Consider the following 18,001-nt stretch of genomic DNA (forward strand, 5'->3'; position numbering starts at 1 on the left):
CTAAATGAGATATAGTACTATAAGTAAATAACTTTTTAATTCTATAGAGTTAAACCTAATACAGTACCGATAATTAAAGATAATAATGAACTTAATAATAAACTTGTTGTTGAAGTATATTGTATTGTAATATAAATATTATGATCATAATGAACTAATTGTAAAAATAATATTAAAATTGATATTTTTGCAATTATTGCTACAAAAGTAGTAACTATTGTAGGAATACCATCATAAACATCAGGAGGTCAAAAATGAAATGGTGCAGCTGAAATTTTAAATAAAAATCCTATAGATATTGATAATAAGCAATAAGGTATATATGTTATTATAACTTGTTCATTTAATATACCATCTAAATTATTTATAACATAAAAACTATCTAAATATGTAACACCTAAATTAGCATATATCAATGCAATACCTAACAAAATAAAACAAGATGATAATCCACCCAACAAGAAGTAAGGTAAACCTGCAGAAGTAGAAGACTCGGAATTTCTGTACATAGTACATAATAAATATAAACCATAACTTTGTAATTCAATAGATAAAAAATTAGATACTAAATCACTACTAGATATTAATAACATGCTTCCTGTTTTAATAAATAATAACGTTAATGTGTGTTCTAATATTGTATATTGTTCTCCTTTTTTTAATATTATATTAGAAACAGCCATATTTTTAACAAATTGTAATTTTGTAAATAATAATTTGTATATACTCATATACTCACTCTCACAAGATATAAGTTTTCTAGGACAACATCCTGTCATATTCAATATTAATAAACTTATAATAAATATTAATATATGAAATGATTGTGTTATAGAAGATGGAAAAAATAAACCACTAAATAACCCAATACTATTATCTAAATATATAGAATAAATTACTATAAGATAAATAGATACAATAGAACAATATTATTATACTTGTTCTAGCGTATAATATTGCTTTATCACGTCTAGAAGACAAAGCATTAGATAATAATAAACAGAATATTGAGGATAAAAGCATACTCAAAAAATAGATAAATTTAATTAAACAAATTAAATAATATAAAAATAGATTATTTAGTAGATGATAAATTATCATTTAATAAAGCAAATGAATTAAAGAATACTAATATTAATAAACTGTTATCATTATATAAAAAATATAATAGAGAAACATAGAAAATTAAACCTATTAATATATATAAAGCATAAGTAGTATAAAACCAGTATAGGTATCAATATAGATAGTGTTAATAAATCAAATCTAAAGTTTCATAACATATATATTGATTCGGTATCTACTCACCCTGCTATATTTATTGTTGTAGGTATACTATTAAATCCTACTTCAGAAAAGCTACTATTGCTAGAAGTGTTGTAGTTATTACTAAAGTATATGTTATTAAATGTACTCCATTTACACCTACTTTTCCTTCAAAAAGAAAATCTGAAACTATTGAACCTAATAAAGGTAAACGTATCGAAGTTAAGTATATTATTTATATTGTACTGATATACTTCCTCTTAATCTATACTATGCTACTAATATACCTAAACCTATTGCAGATTCTGCCCCTGCTATTGTTAAAATATAAATAGCAAAAGTTTGTCCTAAAATATCATCAAAAATAAGTGAGCTAATTAATATTAAAAATGTTACAGAGAATAGTATAATTTTAACTGGAATTAACATTAGTATAATATTTTGTTTCTATTTAAAACAAATCCTAATATTCCCCAAAGGAATAAAAATATTGAAAAATTCATTATATATAAGTATAATTTTATTTGATTTATCTATACTACATGTAAATATATATATATATATATATATTATAATACATCAATATACTATTATAAACGTGTATAAGAGTTGAATTTATATTACGTGTCCATAGTACATCATTTTACTATTAGATTAACACGTTTACATTAATATATAATTGATTTTTTGAACCCACAATAAGCCTAATTACCTTAACCGTAAGTTATACTACAGTATAGAACTCTAAAAATTATCTATTATTAAGTTATCACCATTTATTTGAGGATCACCATCCTCAAGATGCCCATTAGGCATATCCTCTACTAGAGACATAGGACGGGGACTCTCTGTTAAACCTTCCCCTAATATTGTACTGTCATTCTCTCTAGTAGAGGTTGGAGACAGAGGACGGGGGCCTTCGGTAATACCTTGCCCTAATATACCATCTCTTTCTGGATTATGAGAGGTAGCTTGTCTGTACCATTTGGAGTTCCTATATTTGATTCTATTGGTCCATTACCTTTAGAACCACCAGAACCTTGATTATTAATATAATCTCCATTAATACCAGAATCACTATTAATATCTATAGGAGATAATAAAAGTATATACATATTTTCGCTATTAAATTCTAATAAATTTAATATTGTAAACCCTGTGAGAAATAATAATTTGAATGCTTAAATTATGACATTTAAATTGTTAAAAATAAAAGTTATGTTTGTTTGTTATAAATAAAAATTTCGTGTTATTCTTATTTAATACCCCTCAAGAATTATCATTATTTATGTATTAAAGAACATCTATTTTGATATTATAACTTAGATTTAGTTATAATATCATTTTCTATATATAGTTCTAGAATCATTAATTTTTTTATATTCCGCTATTAATGAATTAATTTTATTTTTTCTAAAACCTTCAAAATGTTCTTTATAATAATTAACATAGAAATATTTTGGTTGAACTGAATAATCTAACCTTATTTCATAACTGTTAGTCTATTGTAAATTACTACATTACTAGCATCAGGGAATGTTATTTTATAGTAATGGTCCCTTCTACAGTATCTGCACTTTCACATATGTAAGTGAAGCGTAAACTATCCTTATCATAAATAAGTCTAGTATTCCACAAATCTCTGAACATTGCCCAAAGAATGTTCCAGGATGATTTATATACACAGAAGATTGATTTAATCTACCTGGATATGCTTAAAGATGGACAAGCATAAGAATGTATAACATCCGCAGATGAAATTACAAATCTTATGTGAGTTAATTTAGGTATAATAACTCTGCTATCCACTAATATTCTGAATTGACCTTCTAAGTCACTTTCAGGAACTATATAAGAATCAACCTCTATAAACTCATCCTCTTCGTTACTTTGATAGGAAGAACTACTTTCCTGCGAGTAATTGGTTATAGAATTATTAACTAGCAAAACTAGTTATAATTAATTTTTTCCTAGGATAACTAAAAAAAAGTTACATGTTAATATATTAATAGAGATATATAAATATTTATATATATAATAAAAAAATTCATTAAAAAAAATAATAAATATTTTATTATCATAATAAATTGAAAATATAAATATTTATAAATATTTATTTAAGTCTATATAAATTCACATAATTATGGATATATTGAATGAAAGTATGAGTAACAAGAAAAGAAAATACGCAGACCCCTTGCCTTAGCTGGCCGGTAAAACGCCGAAGAGATGCGGAGCATAGCCTTAATCCTATGGCCAAAAGGTGATTATAGGTCCAAATTTGCATCTATTCTCTTTATATTGATGATATTGACTGTATGCTAATTGGTAAGAAGAGCTAATTGGTAAGAAGAGCTAATTGGTAAGAAGACTGTCCGTCGACCTATCGACGCCGATCGGACGCAGCTGAATATACCACTTTGCCCGACGCATATTTGATTTGAGAACTTTCGCCGATCGGAGGTAATCCAACCCCTTATAGTAGGCTGTGATATGTCTTCGGAGCCTCCGTACCACTGGAGACTGGGCTATTTCGGCCCAGTCGGATAGGGGAGGGGAGGGACAGATGAAGGAAAGAATAAGAAGAGTCGTAGAGGCCTATTTATACTGGTAAGGTCAGCTTTTCTTCACTGTAAAAAGGGCAGAGAAGTAGATGGTATTCACCGAATACTCCTTGTCGTCTTCTCGACGCCGATCGGTGGCAGTTGAACACACCACCGTTTATTGGCACCTCGGCCGGGACTCGACCGAGGTGCCCTGAGTGGGTAGATGAAGGAGGGAAAAAGGTAAGAAATAGGAGAGGGCTATTTATACTGGAGGAGAGGTGGTGAATAGGCGAAGTGAATGAAAGAAGGTTGAATTCAGTCTGAAGTGAATGATAGCTAAGCTGCTACTACTGTGGTTGACGACCTATCGGCCACCTATCGGCCGTTCCTATCGCGTCGCGGGGTAGACCATCGGGATGAGGATGTTGGGATCGGGGAGGATCGAATCGGGATGCGAGATGAGAACGTCGGCCGGCGGATCGACGATATAGGAGGCAGATCGACGGGCTCGTAGTGCTGGGACTCCCTACGCTCCCGATCAGCCATTCTCATCTTCATCGTCGCCGAGAGGCGGGTTCGCCGAAAGCACTCGTAATCAAAGGGCTCCTCAAAGAGGATGCCGTCGAGCCTCTTGACCCGCGAGACTGCGACGTAGCTCAGTCCTGCAGCGAAATCGGGGGCCGAGATATTGAGGACAGCCTGGTTGACCGTTAGGCCTTGCGACTTGTGGATGGTGATGCCATACGCTAGGGTCAGGGGGAACTGGGTACGGGTGCAGGTGATATTGCCATAGGAATACTCGCGCTTGTACGGAAGGATAGGGATATAGCGTGGCTCCGACCGAAAGGTAGGCCCAGTGTAGTTGTCGAACTCGATCAAGAGCGCGGACAGTTGTTCTTGAGCATGATCGACAGTAGAGGCTGGCCAGACGATGTCCCTTACCGTACCGAACGCGCCATTCACCAACCCTTGCTCGGTCCAGACGTTCTCCGTCAGCATGACGCGGCAGCCGATCGAGATATGGAGCTCTTTCAGTGGGTTGCCTGCTTCGTCGGTAGACGCCTCGTCTGCTTTCAGCCCAGTGTGTGTCGCGGTCACCCGGAGAACCGGTTGCTGTAGGTCGCGGAGCCGATTGTGGTTATACTGGCGGACTTGCTCTCGCTTGGGGTAAATCCGGGTCGTATCGGCGAAGCGAGGGATCTCCGAAGGGATGTTGTTTTGGATACGCGACGTGAGAAGCTTCCAATTATCGGCCGATAGGCACTCCTCGCGGAGATGATTCAACGCGTCACGAAAGGCAACTGAGGTCGGGTCATTACCTTCCCGGCGGAAAATAGTCGCTAGCTCGATAGTAGTCTTAAAACCATGGTAGAAGACCCGTCCCCGTAGGTCGAAGTCATGGGACAACGGCTCGTTGAAATAGAGCGGGCGCTGGAGGACTGGGGGGAACTGGAAGTAGTCCCCTGCCAGGACGATATTGAGCCCGCCGAACGGTTGATCGCCGCACCTCGGGCAGATCTCCCGGCCGCGATGGTCGATCCAAAAGATCTGGCGTAAGCCAATCATCGACTTCTCATCGATGATCATGTAGTGTACGCCGCGAAAGGTCGCCTGTAGTGAGCTGAGGTTTTCCGGGGTCAGCTTCGCATACTCGCCTAAGGACTTGAACGGTAACCGAAACAGCGCATGAAGAGTCCTGCCACTGATAGTACACGGCGACGCCGGTGGGGGCTGCACGGAGTACTGGCGATCTTCTACCGGCGGCCTCTGCCATCCGATCGAGGGTAGCGGAGATGAGCATGATTACGAAGGACTTGCCGGTGCCCGCCTTGCCGTCGAGGTTGATAAGTAGCTGGGCTGGATAGATAGGGTAGAATGGCGACGGGGGATAAAGAAGATCCGATAGGTAAGATGGCATAGGATCTCGATCGGGGGAGACAGCGAGGACTTGCCGATAGTGGTCGATGATGATATCGTATAGCTGGCGCTGTTTCTCATTCAGGTCCGCGACAGAGGCGTCGGACCTACCGGCGAGGTCGGCTGGATACTGCGCCTTCATCTGTCGCCAGTAATCGGGGTCAATATCTGGGTATTTACCGATATGCCGGGTCCAATCATACTCGCGGTCAATATCGCGCTCGCCCAGGAGATCCGGGTCCTCGACGCGGATAAGGTTATCGTCCTCTCGTGGTAGCTGGCGTGCCAGTAGCTCCCAGGACGGCGTCACGTCGTCGTCGTCATCATCATCATCATCCAGGTCGATTTCCTCAAAGAGCTGCTCGGGGAGAGGGTTGTCTACCTCACCATATGGGTCGGGCTCGTGAATATGGGCCTGGGCGTAGTAGTTGAAGGCGGCGGCGGCGAACGATTCGAATAGCTGACCGTCAAGTGAAAGGAGATCAGTGAGGGACCGAAAAGGATGATGAGGCATGACTTTTACTCGGCCAAAGTTTTCGGGGTCTCGCTCGGGATCGTATACTGGGTAGAAGCTAAACACGCGGTCGCGCTGCCGAACGGACGCCGATCGGCGCTTACGATCGCACCGACGAAGAAACTCTAGATAAGTAGCACTGTCCAGGGATTGGATGCGACTTTGATACTTCTGCAGAAGCGACTGACCGCGCCGAACGGCCGAGGTCTCGCCTTCTTGCTCCATAATGACAAACGGAATACTCTGGTCGGACGGAGGCCGGCAGTCGACGACCATGACAGGACGACTGCCATGCTGGAGAGGGATATCGAGAAGAATATGGCAGACCTCCTGCGCAGACCAATCGCATTCGCCGACCAACGCATTCATAGGCTTATTCACGGCGGAGAGGAGAGGATGCTGTCGGTTCAGGCTACCGATGAGACCTCTCATCATGGTCTGGTAGGAATCGGTCTTGGTCTCGGTCTTGGTGATGTATTTGGCGAGGTATTCGAGAAGGGCTTTAGCGCCAGTGCAGGCGGCGATGTCGACGTTCGCAAGTCAGGCCATACTGATAAGTCGGTTGTAGGCATTCAGATAGGCGTCGTTTCGTTGAGGGAACAGCCGGTAATAGGATGAGCTGATAGGTTTGCCGAGAGTAGCTTCATCCTGTAACTTGTGAGGGAAGTGGAACCGACATCCCAGTTCTTTGGTCGCCTTATGCACACGAAGGCAATATCGCGCAGAGCACTTGTGCCGCTGTACGCGATTGACGATACAGGATAGGTGGCCGATCGTATTGGTCTGCTCCTCGGCGGATAGCTGAATCGCGGGCCTTTCGGTCGGGATAGGGGGCCGGTGTTGGGGCTAGGGTTCATACCGTTGATATGGACCCCCCAGAAGGGGCGAGTATCGCGGAGAGTACCGGAGAAGCGGATGATCGACCGGAGCAGAGCATCATCACTATCTGGGTCATCGGACTCGAAAGCCAACCGGAGCTCCTCCACTGTCGGTTACTGCTGCTGGCCTCGCTGCTTGACATAGAAGCCAGAGCGAGCGGACGCGTGGGGTCGCATCAGGGTGTTGAAGGCGACATACCGAAAGCGGGGATGACACCCGAATCGGCCGTCCTTATATTTCAGGAGGTGCTTGATGTAGTCCGCATACTTGACCGCTCGGACGCGCGGAAGGACAAACTCAGCTTACTTGCCGGACCTCGATGAATACGTGGACGCGTGAGATCAGCATCTCTTCAGTCTGGGTCAAAGGCGGTAGGTCTGACATAGGATCGGGCTGCATATTTTTGATCTCGCTGAATAGGAAGATGTCCTGGTTTGTGTCGGCATGCCGGCAACGGCGGCAGATGTCGTCTTTGATGTGCATGCTGAACCATCGCTTTTGGCAGCGTTGGCAAGTCTCCATTGACTCGGATCAGACTGCACGAGTGCCCAATCCCCAGACGCCAGCGCCGGTCTCCAGAGTATGTGAGTGTCCAATAGGTCGAGGGGCGGAGGTTCGAGAGTGGTAGGCTCGGTCCCAGTGTCCCACTGCTCGGTGACGGATGGGGGTGGGGACGATTGGGATAGAGGATGGATAGGTGTATGCGGCCGAGTTCGTGGAGGCGTGTCGCCGATCGAAAGACGCCGCAACGACGAGAGAAGTAGTGTAGGTGGTCGGCTGGACGCAGGAGGTAGCTGGGGAGACGCATCACCGGCCGATAGGCGCGGCGAGGGCTGCGATGATGGTGGATCAAAGAGTGTAAGGTGGTGTCGGCGAGTCGTGCTGCCGCGTCGGTGGGTCGCTTATTGGGGCGCCAGCCGCTGGCCTGCTTGACCACGTCGTCGGCAAATCCGTTGCGGATGATGTCGAGATGGGCTGGGATCAAGTGGAACGCCGTGACGCTCTTCTGCCTGCGGCGTTTTGCCAGCAGGTTGATAACTATCCCGGGGGACTGTAGCGTCCGCATCGCGCCTTGGTTGTACGCCCAGATCTCCAAGAAGTGCCAGGCGCGCTCCTCCGTCATCCGCAGTGCCAACACCAAGCCTGCCAGCTCAGCCCCTGGCGCTGTACACTCATTTTTTGCCCCCGTATGCCTGCCACCGCGCCGATTTGTTTCATGTCGCTGCCTGTCTGGATGCTAGAGCCCTCAGTGTAGATACGTTGAGTGCTGGGCATGCCGATGAGTCGGATTTCGTGGTCGACCATGGCGCTGATCTTGCTGTCTTTAACTCGAATGGGCGGCGGAAGGGGAAGCGGGTCTCGAGGGCGTCGAATCCGACGAGGGCAATGACGTCTGTGGCAAGTTCCATGGCCGTACGGAGCTGTACATCCCGAGCTGTACATTCCGGTAGAACAGCCTGCGTTGCGTGAAGTCTGCCAGGTCGGGCTAGACGAATGACCGTCTGCTGCTGGACCTTCCGCATTCGGAGGTGAATAGGTAGTAGCTGCAGCTCCGCATTGAACGCGTCTTTCCCAGTAAGGCAAGTAAGGCAAGTTCCGGGGGAACTTGCCTTGCCTGCTCTTTTGCATGCTCTTCAACGCCGCCACCTGCTTGTCATGCTGCTTCATAATAGGTCATGATGGCGGCGATGCAGGCGTTGTAAATGTGGCGCCGGTAGGCTACACTAAAGCCCCAAATTGGAGTCACCGAGGGAATTGATGGCTTGGAGGCATCGCGAAGCGCGCGTCTTGACATGTTCGAGGTGTTTGTCGCCGCGGAGGTGCTCATCGAGGATGATGCCGAGTAGCATGGCTGACATGTTGGCTGGGACGATTCGACCTTGTTCAAGGTCGAGGGCGGTTGGCTGAATAAGTTGGTGGGGAGGTGGGGGTTTATTGTTGTTGTGCCTGTGCCGCTCGGGGCGTGGTTTCCGGGGTAGACGTCCCGACCCCCGTGACGAATGCCGGGTCGACGTTCTTGCCAGTCGGGGTCTTTGCTGTCGTCATCCCTGCCAGGATACTCCGGTGGAATGAAGCCTCGGAGCCCCTACCCTGCCGTCTGCCGAGGGATCTACTTTTCGGGGCCCTTGCTTGACCCGCCCTCGATTTTGTGGGGTTTCTCCCTTCCCGGCTTTGTTCGCCGCCGGTATGAGCATGCAAGGCCGGTGCCGCGGCCGCGGCGCCCCCCGAAGCTGCTATCTAGTAGCAGGCCGTAGTCTTCCGCGCTGTAGCTGATTAGGGTGGCGATGGGGCTTTTTTTGGCGCCTTTCCGAAGATGTTAAGGAGGGCGATTGACTGGTTGCTTCATATTCGCCGTAGTCGTCCTTGTCGGGTTTGCGGAGTACAGTTGTGGTGGCTTCGCGGAAGTGTGGCAGGCAGTGGTCGACCCGGAGGTATTGATTGAAGAGGATCGTGAGGAGTGAGGCGAGGGGCTGTGTTTCGGGCTGCCCGCCCTGCCCGTCTGGCATCAGCGCCTGTAGCACTCGGTTCGGCACCCCTCCTAGCCCTGATGCATTGTCAGGCTTAGGCCATTTGACTGCCGTGATGACTCCTCGCTGTGTGATCTCTGGTAGGTCCGGCAAGGTCCGATAGCGCGAGCCTATGGTATCTCCAAGGTCTCCTTCCGCCGGGTACCAAAAAGAAGCTGTCGGAGAGGGCCTGGGTTTTCTCTTCTAGCACAACTTGGGTGCCCCGGGTGTCCTGTATTGGTGGCGTGCAGGCTTGGTAGGTGCCGCGGTTCTTCATCTACCGTACCATTCCCTATATTTTTGATATATCTTCTGCCGCCTCCGCCACTTTGTCTCGATGGTTCAGGCGGCGTATGCGGGCGATACTGCGCTTGCTGGCGCGAGGTGCCTTCTAGGACCGGTCCATTCAATTCTGTAGCACCGCTGTTCCTGACGGTTTTGATGATGCCACACCGCATTCACCTCGCTTGCTTCTGGATGTGCCGGCATGTTGTGGTGTAGCCAGCCCGGGAGAACGGGGAGACCCTCATGATCATTGTTCACGCCTCGATGCCTGCCTGCATTGCCTGCACGATGTTTTTTGTGGGGTTGTTGATTTTCTTGGATGTGTTCCTACCGTCGCTGCTCCATGTGGCCCTCGCGCCACGTCGGCTGCGATAGGCTGGCAAGGATGTCTCCTGGGTACCTAATCGGGTCTGTTGGGGGTCCCTTTGCCCCTCTGATTCTCGCAGGGCGAGTGGTCATGCCGACTAGTGTGACCCCTCAAGCGGGTGCTGTTCGCTGACCGACTTCAGCTGCTCTTCCTTCTCAGTGTTCCCGCGTGGTTCGGGCCTCGGCTGGTGGCCCGCCCAGAGCGGGTCATAAATGTTGAAGTCCCCAACGATCATACACTGCTTACAGGGCCCAGGCCTTTGTACCACGTCCGACAGCATGGGGGATTATTTAGTTCTCTGACGCCGGTAGTGTCGATCGTTGTGGGCGGGTTGTAGATATTGTGGACAGAGATAGTTGCGTCACACTTCCCCAATATGTATATCGAGATAGAGTGGGCCAAACCTTGGAAATGTACACCGGTTACCATGTCAGCATCTTCTTGACGGACAGGCCTCCCCCCGGACCAGCCAGGCCATATATGGTTGAACTGCGCCGTCGTCTCTGGGGGAAGTAGGTGGCTTCGACCATAGGCTATCATTCACCCAGTGTTCCTGCACTGCCACCACTCGTATCGTTGGATAGCACGGTCTCGGAGCGTGACTGCCATGGCGATGTTCATTGAAGCCCAGGCATTAGATTGGAGAACCCAGGTCGTCTTGCTGGGGTTGTCCTGGGGTTGCCGTGTCCAGGCCTAATGTGGGCGTCGTTTTCGGGGACGGTGAGGCTATTGCCTATGTTTCACTCTCGATTGGATGTTGCGTTCCCCGCGCTGTTCGCGCCCTAGCGCGTCTGCCCCTCGCCATCCCAGTCGTAGTGGTTGTCGATGAATCTCTTCGTTGGCGGCATCCTTCCGAAGTGACGACGAGTCTTTTGCGGTTGGTTTGGGGCTTGCCTGGTAAGGTTATCAATCTGATTCGCCTTCCTTTTGTCTCTGCGTGGGAGGTCTTGGCATGTCGTCTTTCACGAGTGGCTCCTCTTCGACATATGGAGAAGGTCCGGTGCTTGTGGGTTGCGGGCGGGTCCACCCCGATGACCTGCCAACTACCTTGTACCAGGGAGCATCGGTACGGCGTGAATATCCACTCTGGAAGCTTCTTTGGTTCGGGTGCCGGTGGGGCTTGAAGCAGATGCTTTTTCGCCCCCTTTCTTCTCTTCTCTGAGACTGGGCCTCTGTCCCTGCGTCCTCCCTTTCTCTTGAAGCTGGGGACCATGAGAACGGGAGGCTGAGTATAGATGTAGCTATGGTAAATTGTGTATATATGTGGAGGACCAATAGCTGCCAATGCTGGGGGCTCGGCTTCGAAAGGGCGACTATGGTTAGTAAAAACAAGGATTTTAGGCTGCGCTTGCGCCGCTCGTTCAAATGAGGGAGAGTCACGTGTCGTTCAAAGAACAGGGCCAGATATTGAAACCCAGACTAGACTAGACTAGGAGAAGATGATAGAAGGGGGTAGATAGAACACAGAATATAGATGGGTAAAAGACTAGATGAGAAATTTTTACTTTTGCATACAACATAGGCCCAACAACGGTGAAATATTCCACTGATCTCTGGGGCCCTGTTGGCATTATTGGGCCCGTTACGTTAAGCTGTGTGCCTACAGTCGGGTAGCCCGGGAGGGTTAACTAGTTAGTTAGTTATCGATCCGTCTGGTTTATCAACCTGCCTTCGAACAAAACCCCACCCATGGATATATGCAGTGCCCAAGGCCGTGTTACATAGACGACTGTCTGGCAACGGTATCCCTGATGCAAGTTGTTGTAAAAGTTGTAAACAGAGCAAATTATCATGCAAACGAGATAAACTTTGATCGTTGTGCTAAAGGGGGAGCGAGCGGACCTGGCTACCAACATAACCCTTTTGACTGGGTGAGCCTTGCAACGCGATGGCTGATCTCGATCATTTTGAGGCCTTCCTTTGGTGTATGTATGCCCTGTTCTGGGAATACAGGTTCCCAACAATGGACCAAAAGCTGCGTCGCTGGTATGGACAAGGACCATCACTCAACCTCACCTTAAATGATAGCTGACAACCGAATAGTCTTTTTGCAGCGAGGCGAGATAAAGATAGGAAATGCTGAATATCGTCGACCAAAGATCGTTGATCCGGCAGCTACCGAGGACATGGCGTTGATATCGTTTACAAGCTCTAAAATGACGAACTCGACTATTTTTCTGATTCACTCGTCTTGCTATCGCCTCTTAAGTGATCAAGTCGATCTAGATATTAACCCATCCTGTCTTTTCAAGCTGTGCCAGGCGCTCCAGGCTGATCGGGAGAGGTTTGGTGCGTGGGAACCTTTTGACCTTGTTGGTAAGTCGACTCACGACTCATGAATGATCTATAACCTTAAAGCTAAGTGTTCATCAGATTGCTTTGACCCACAAGAACCGGTTGTTTCTTTCTCAGGCCAGGAAAACTCGGGGCAACTGCCCAAATGCACCTCTGCAAAGGCGCCTCTGTTGCGGCTGCCTCCTGAGATTATTCTCACGATTCTCAAAATGCTTCCGCCATCAAGTTTGATCAATTTTTTCTGCTCCGACCCACAAGCGCTGGAATATTCAAGTGGATTGTGTCTCAAATTACCGCAATTTTATGGATGCCTTAATGTCGAAAGCTGCCCGCAGAACAAATGGCCCGCCATGATCCAAAAGGTTTTTACGACGTTTACTCCAACCCAATATACATCATTCGATCGAAGATGGGAGCTTATCTCTAGTGTATTACGCCGCGCCAAAATCGTGGATTTGCTCACGGTCGAATGTCTTCCCGCACCAAGTGTGAACCCATGTGACCTATTTGGCTGGGTGGAACACTTGTACGCATTCCAACAGCTTCTTGCTGATATACCACAGGGGCTTCAGGCAATTAGGGTGTATCAAGTTCTGTTTAATGGACAACTTTATGTTTGTGGTATCGAACTCCGAACCGCGGTTTCTTTCTTTGTTTCGTCTTGTGCCGCTTGGTATGCGTCTTCTATCGCGCCAATAAGGAGATTATTTGGTGGAAAGTTGGTATCCTCAACACGAGGGAAGCTGGACAAGGCACAGTCAAAGCCCATGCTGCTATTCGGTAACACGCTGCTGTGGTACATGAGTTCAATGTATCTTAAGATGGGTCATATCAACTGACTGTCCTTGGAAGCTGGGCTCAAATGGCTATATTTCGATTTCACTTGATTCGATCGTATCTCTAGCTGAAATATCTAGGTATATTGGTATCTGTCATAGCTACCGTCAGCTTATACGCAAGATCCGACAAAGGTATATTCTCTCGTTGAGATATAGTGATAGAGGACAACATATTAGGGATAATAGGAGCGGTTATCCCTGCTTATTTGTGTGAATTCACTCGTGGAACACCCCGGGCTATGCAACCACCATCACCTCTAGCCTCGGAGCGGTTTGGAAATCAGGCGTAGCCACCAAACACAAGAGGCTAAAGTAGCCTTGGGAATTACATGAGCCCCCAGGAGCTCGTGGTGGGTAATAAACTCCGGCAAAAGGAGCCGGCCAGTAAGAAATATACCCACCCACCCCTGTCGCGTACATTTCCCCTACACTGAAGTCCCTCGCCTTTATTTGGGGCTGTTTTTTTGAGATCAGAAAATACCTTGAGAGATAAAGGCTCAAGAGCTGAAGTGCTATAGGTTCGACTACGTATAGGGGCGGGGGGCTAGGATCCCTATTCCCCCATGGCCCCTCTTAAATATGGCGTCTTGAATTGCATGACTCGTTCATCAAAGCTTTGGAAAGGCAATAACATCACACCAATAATCATCAATTGACACCTCACTAAATGAATCGTTTCGGTACGTGCTGCCAAACCCCTTGAACATGGTCCTCAAGTCTTTAATGGCAAAAAATCTTCTATGGTAATGATACTTATAGGAATCACTAGTAATAGCCATGCCTCACTATCTAGATCATCTATCCTATATTAGGGATATACACAAAACAAAATTAAAGAATCTTTGACCTTAAATTAAAAGAAGACTTCTTGCGTACCTATGTACCATACTTATAATTAACTGAAGCTAAAACGATTCTATAATTAGAAAATGATATATTTTTCAGATCAAGTGTTAAAGATCTCAGGTCAAAATTCGAGAAAACTGAGCAGTAAGAATGATATAATTCAGCAATCGAGGGAAAAATTCAATACTAAATAAATTAGATATATGAAAATATACAAGGAATCTTTGGACTATGTGGTCATGACGCAACTGTTTATATCGCGAGATGTCCATCTGCCCATCGAAGCTAAAGTAAGTTATCCTCCCTATAAGCGTGAAGATGCCCACGACTAGCAAGAGGATAAGGACAACGAAAATTGCCCTATATACAAAAGAGAAACGCCACCAGAGATACCGTAAAGACACTAGACAATGTCCTAAGCTCTGTGATTTGTTCCTTATCATTGATATCCTCCCGCATGGCCTAGATCTAGTTCAGTCTGTGTTCATTCAAATTTGTTCTGTATTTTCCCACTGGTGTCAGCATCTTGGCTATATAGAATCAATGGGAATATGGTGTGTTTCTAGTGTGAGAACCATGGCACAGCCTCATGCGAATATATAGAGTTTCACCAATAACAATGACTATAGTACCTGCATTTGCGTCCGTAGAGTAGTTACATCCTGCAAGCCTATTTCCTGCTTATGCATGCACGGTCTTGTATGGATGATTGATAGGCTCATGAAATGATGAATTGGTTGGCTTGTGGCTCTGCACGCTGTCAAATTTTGCTGACATAGCCTATAGCCAGTAGCTTTCCATGCGCATCTGGATGCAACGTTCTATAAGTTTGAATCCATAACAGACTGGAAGCTGCTCTTCGACATCGGGTATATGGACCTATGTGCATAAGCTCCACTACTGCCGGCGATCCTTAACAGGAATTTCTCGTAGTAGCTCCGTTTTCCGTAACTGTAACGGCTCGGCCTTCTGAGTGTAACCCTTAACGCACTGGCCAAGCAGCGACACAGACGAGAAGCCGAGGTAGGCTTTGGAGGGCCCCAGAACTCCTCCAGGCGGGTAAACAAGGCATCCAGATGTCTAAGACTGTCCTCTAGCATCTCGGACACAATGACGATGTTGTCAGGATACGCCTGGAAGAGGTCCTCAATGGCCTTGACTCAATACCAAGCTGGCGCTGCATGTATGTTGGGGAGTTGCATTGGCCCATCATGGAGACGCTGAAGATTCTTGTCTGCGATGCGTGATGACGGCAAGCCAGTTTTGGTGCCCAGGCCAGACGCGCCAGTAGTAGAAGGACATATATAGGTCGGTAACCGTAACGTAGCGCTTGCCACGGGCTAAGTGGAGGATAGACTTGCGACTTCATCAGGTGGTTGTTGGGCTGGGGCCCCTTGGTTAGACCGCGGATGTCCACGACCATGCGACCTTTTCGAGATCTGCCCTTAGATGTTGCCACCGTCCGTCAGACGACGGAGACAGGGTGTGCCACCGGCGTGTGGTTAGTGGCGGGACTTAGCTTTTCTTTCCGAAGTAGCTGATCAAACGTAGTGCCCAAAACCTCCCGATTCTTCGGACTGAGTAAGTAGATTTTCGCGCGAGGCATGCGCCCTCCCCAATCGTCCGCGAGCGGAATCTGCGTCCAGTGACCCCCGGGGACATTGAAGACGCCGAAGTGCTCACCCCCGGTCTTATGCTTGCCCACGATCTCGGCGATGGGCCGCACTGCGTCTACTTTACGCCTGCCATATACCGTGGCCCCGTTGGAAAGGGTCGTCTCATTCGCGGAGTGGTGTAGGGGCGCAGGTGGAGGTCCCCTAGGCGACATGTAGGCGAGCTTTTCGACTTCGGGCTCGGCTTCGTGCGCGATTACACTGCCCAGTTCAGATAACGCGCCGATGCGGGCGTGTCGAGTGATCACTGGGGAAAAAAGCGTGTCGTGTCGTTCCCCGCACGGACGAAGCAAAAGTTAGCGTCGAAGAAGTGGGAGTAGAAAATCATGGCGTCGTGACAGCCGTCGAAGAGGTAATCCCACTCGAAGGGGAGTTCTGACAGGACGCGGGAGTGAACGGCGCCAACTGAATACGGAGGAGTCACGATACGCTTTTGTTGCGTACACGGGTCGCTCAGAAGTATGATACTGCTTCGTATAGACGGAGATCGCGAACTCCAGGCCCGTACAGGACGTAATACGGGCCTCCTTAATACCAAAGTCTAGGCGGGGACCTTCGTACGTGAGGATATCGACACCGAGAGGCACCTGGGCCTAGTCATCGCCGTGGTCAGCGTTATTGCCTTCATAGCCGTCGGACTCGGTACCCTCGAAACCCTCCGCCCAGAAGGCATCAGGAGGAGCGGATGGAGGGGGCGGCGGGGCGTTGTAGATAGGAACGTCCGGTTCGGCGTAGTAAGCTGTGGCGCGCTGGAGCTGATTGTTACTGTTCCATGGCTGGCGCGGCGGTCCCATCACCATTTCCACGAGCAGATCCTGGAACTGACCGCCGTTCTCTTTGGAGCGGGTTGGGTTCGCTACTGCTCTATAATTTCGGTCCCGCGGCTGTCGTCCGCCGCTCGTATTTGCGTTAGCTTTCTAGTGAGGAAGGTTAGCATGATCGCGGCGCTTTTCTTAGCAGGATAGTTCCAATTCAGGGCCCGGTCGCGTTGGGTAGTGCCGGTACTAGTTTAGCCGTGGCGAAGATCCATATCCTGTATTAATAATACGACCGTGTGCTAACTAGCGTTTGGCTCGGCCATATCCCGCTGGAGTCTAGCATTTATGCGGCTCCAGACCAAACGGAGCGGCTGCGGACATAAAACGAGGTTTAAAGCGCTTTTCCAGGGACTTGTACCAGCCGTCGGTAAGAGATAGGGATCGAAGAGCGTGGCGTTCCAGCTCTGCCGTGTACCACTCTAGTGCACCCCTCGCGTAGACAAGACTGGATATTAGTTCTCACGACATCGGCCCCTTTAATCGCGTCTATAGCACAGATTTGGTTGAGGAAGGCAAAGACGTCGATGTAATAGGTCATCTCGCGGATAGTCTTAAATAGAGTGGACCACGAGGTGTTGCGGCGTCTAAGCAATCTCGGTCTCGAGCTCTGGCGACGTGGAGTCGGATGGTATGTGTGCTTGTTCGCAAACACGGGAGAAATCCGACGCTAGAATGGGATTAGACGCGGATCTCAAGCAGCGGCCGAACACCGATCTCTAGCTCTTTAAATCATTAGGAGTTAAGATTAGTTATCGGTCGCAGATTAATAATAATAGAAAAGCCGATTTCCGCGATAAGCACCCGATATGGGTCGAGGAGTGATAAAGCTTTTTCTGCATCACTAGATGAGGTCCCATACCCATGGTATGCAACCCCAGACCTGCAAATTTAGGATGAGCTGACTTGATCTAGGTCACCTGAGGTAAAGCTAATGTATGTACATGTCCCACTCGCTTACCGATTACGTTAAGGAGTCGGTTTCAGGGGTTCGCTCATAAGATGCTGTGGTAATAGACTTGTGACTGTTATTTGATCGCAACAATGTTCGGCTATGATTGGCTAATACTTTGTCCCACTGAAAGTGTATAAGTGTAGGAAAGGGCATTGCACCTTTAGCCATTTGTCCATTTTTACGTTTTGCCCCTTTGATTGCGACGGTTGGAGAACATGGCCCTGTGGAAGCCAATCTCAGTCAATATTCACTGCGATGAGTGCCATTCGGACGTGACCATCACTTGAAGCAGAACCC

At 47.3% G+C, this 18,001-nt stretch overlaps 5 protein-coding genes across 5 annotated transcripts; all 5 read right to left on the reverse strand.

Annotated features, from left to right (window-relative positions):
• Positions 1-4,187: 4,187 nt before the first annotated feature.
• On the reverse strand, positions 4,188-8,645 carry NUU61_001350 (uncharacterized protein; the record flags this gene model as incomplete). The annotated part of the gene is made up of 8 exons (XM_056651932.1): positions 4,188-5,467; positions 5,571-6,743; positions 6,795-6,891; positions 6,951-7,185; positions 7,240-7,370; positions 7,429-7,606; positions 7,665-8,348; positions 8,425-8,645. The coding sequence occupies 8 exons, from the start codon at positions 8,643-8,645 to the stop codon at positions 4,188-4,190; spliced, it is 3,999 nt and encodes a 1,332-aa protein (XP_056515199.1).
• A 131-nt stretch (positions 8,646-8,776) lies between these two features.
• NUU61_001351 (reverse transcriptase) lies at positions 8,777-10,087 on the reverse strand (the record flags this gene model as incomplete). Its single annotated transcript, XM_056651933.1, has 4 exons — positions 8,777-9,170; positions 9,237-9,378; positions 9,458-9,727; positions 9,916-10,087. 4 exons carry the CDS (start codon positions 10,085-10,087, stop codon positions 8,777-8,779), a joined length of 978 nt encoding a protein of 325 aa, XP_056515200.1.
• Positions 10,088-10,378: 291 nt separating this feature from the next.
• Positions 10,379-10,561, reverse strand: NUU61_001352 (uncharacterized protein; the record flags this gene model as incomplete). The annotated part of the gene is made up of 1 exon (XM_056651934.1): positions 10,379-10,561. The coding sequence occupies one exon, from the start codon at positions 10,559-10,561 to the stop codon at positions 10,379-10,381; it is 183 nt and encodes a 60-aa protein (XP_056515201.1).
• A 5,165-nt stretch (positions 10,562-15,726) lies between these two features.
• NUU61_001353 (uncharacterized protein) lies at positions 15,727-16,089 on the reverse strand (the record flags this gene model as incomplete). Its single annotated transcript, XM_056651935.1, has 1 exon — positions 15,727-16,089. The coding sequence occupies one exon, from the start codon at positions 16,087-16,089 to the stop codon at positions 15,727-15,729; it is 363 nt and encodes a 120-aa protein (XP_056515202.1).
• Positions 16,090-16,527: 438 nt separating this feature from the next.
• NUU61_001354 (uncharacterized protein) lies at positions 16,528-17,015 on the reverse strand (the record flags this gene model as incomplete). The annotated part of the gene is made up of 2 exons (XM_056651936.1): positions 16,528-16,847; positions 16,997-17,015. 2 exons carry the CDS (start codon positions 17,013-17,015, stop codon positions 16,528-16,530), a joined length of 339 nt encoding a protein of 112 aa, XP_056515203.1.
• Positions 17,016-18,001: the final 986 nt, after the last annotated feature.

The sequence above is a fragment of the Penicillium alfredii genome, assembly GCF_028826965.1.
Source record: "Penicillium alfredii strain IBT 34128 chromosome Unknown utg000002l_segment0_segment0, whole genome shotgun sequence".
NCBI lineage: Eukaryota > Fungi > Ascomycota > Eurotiomycetes > Eurotiales > Aspergillaceae > Penicillium > Penicillium alfredii.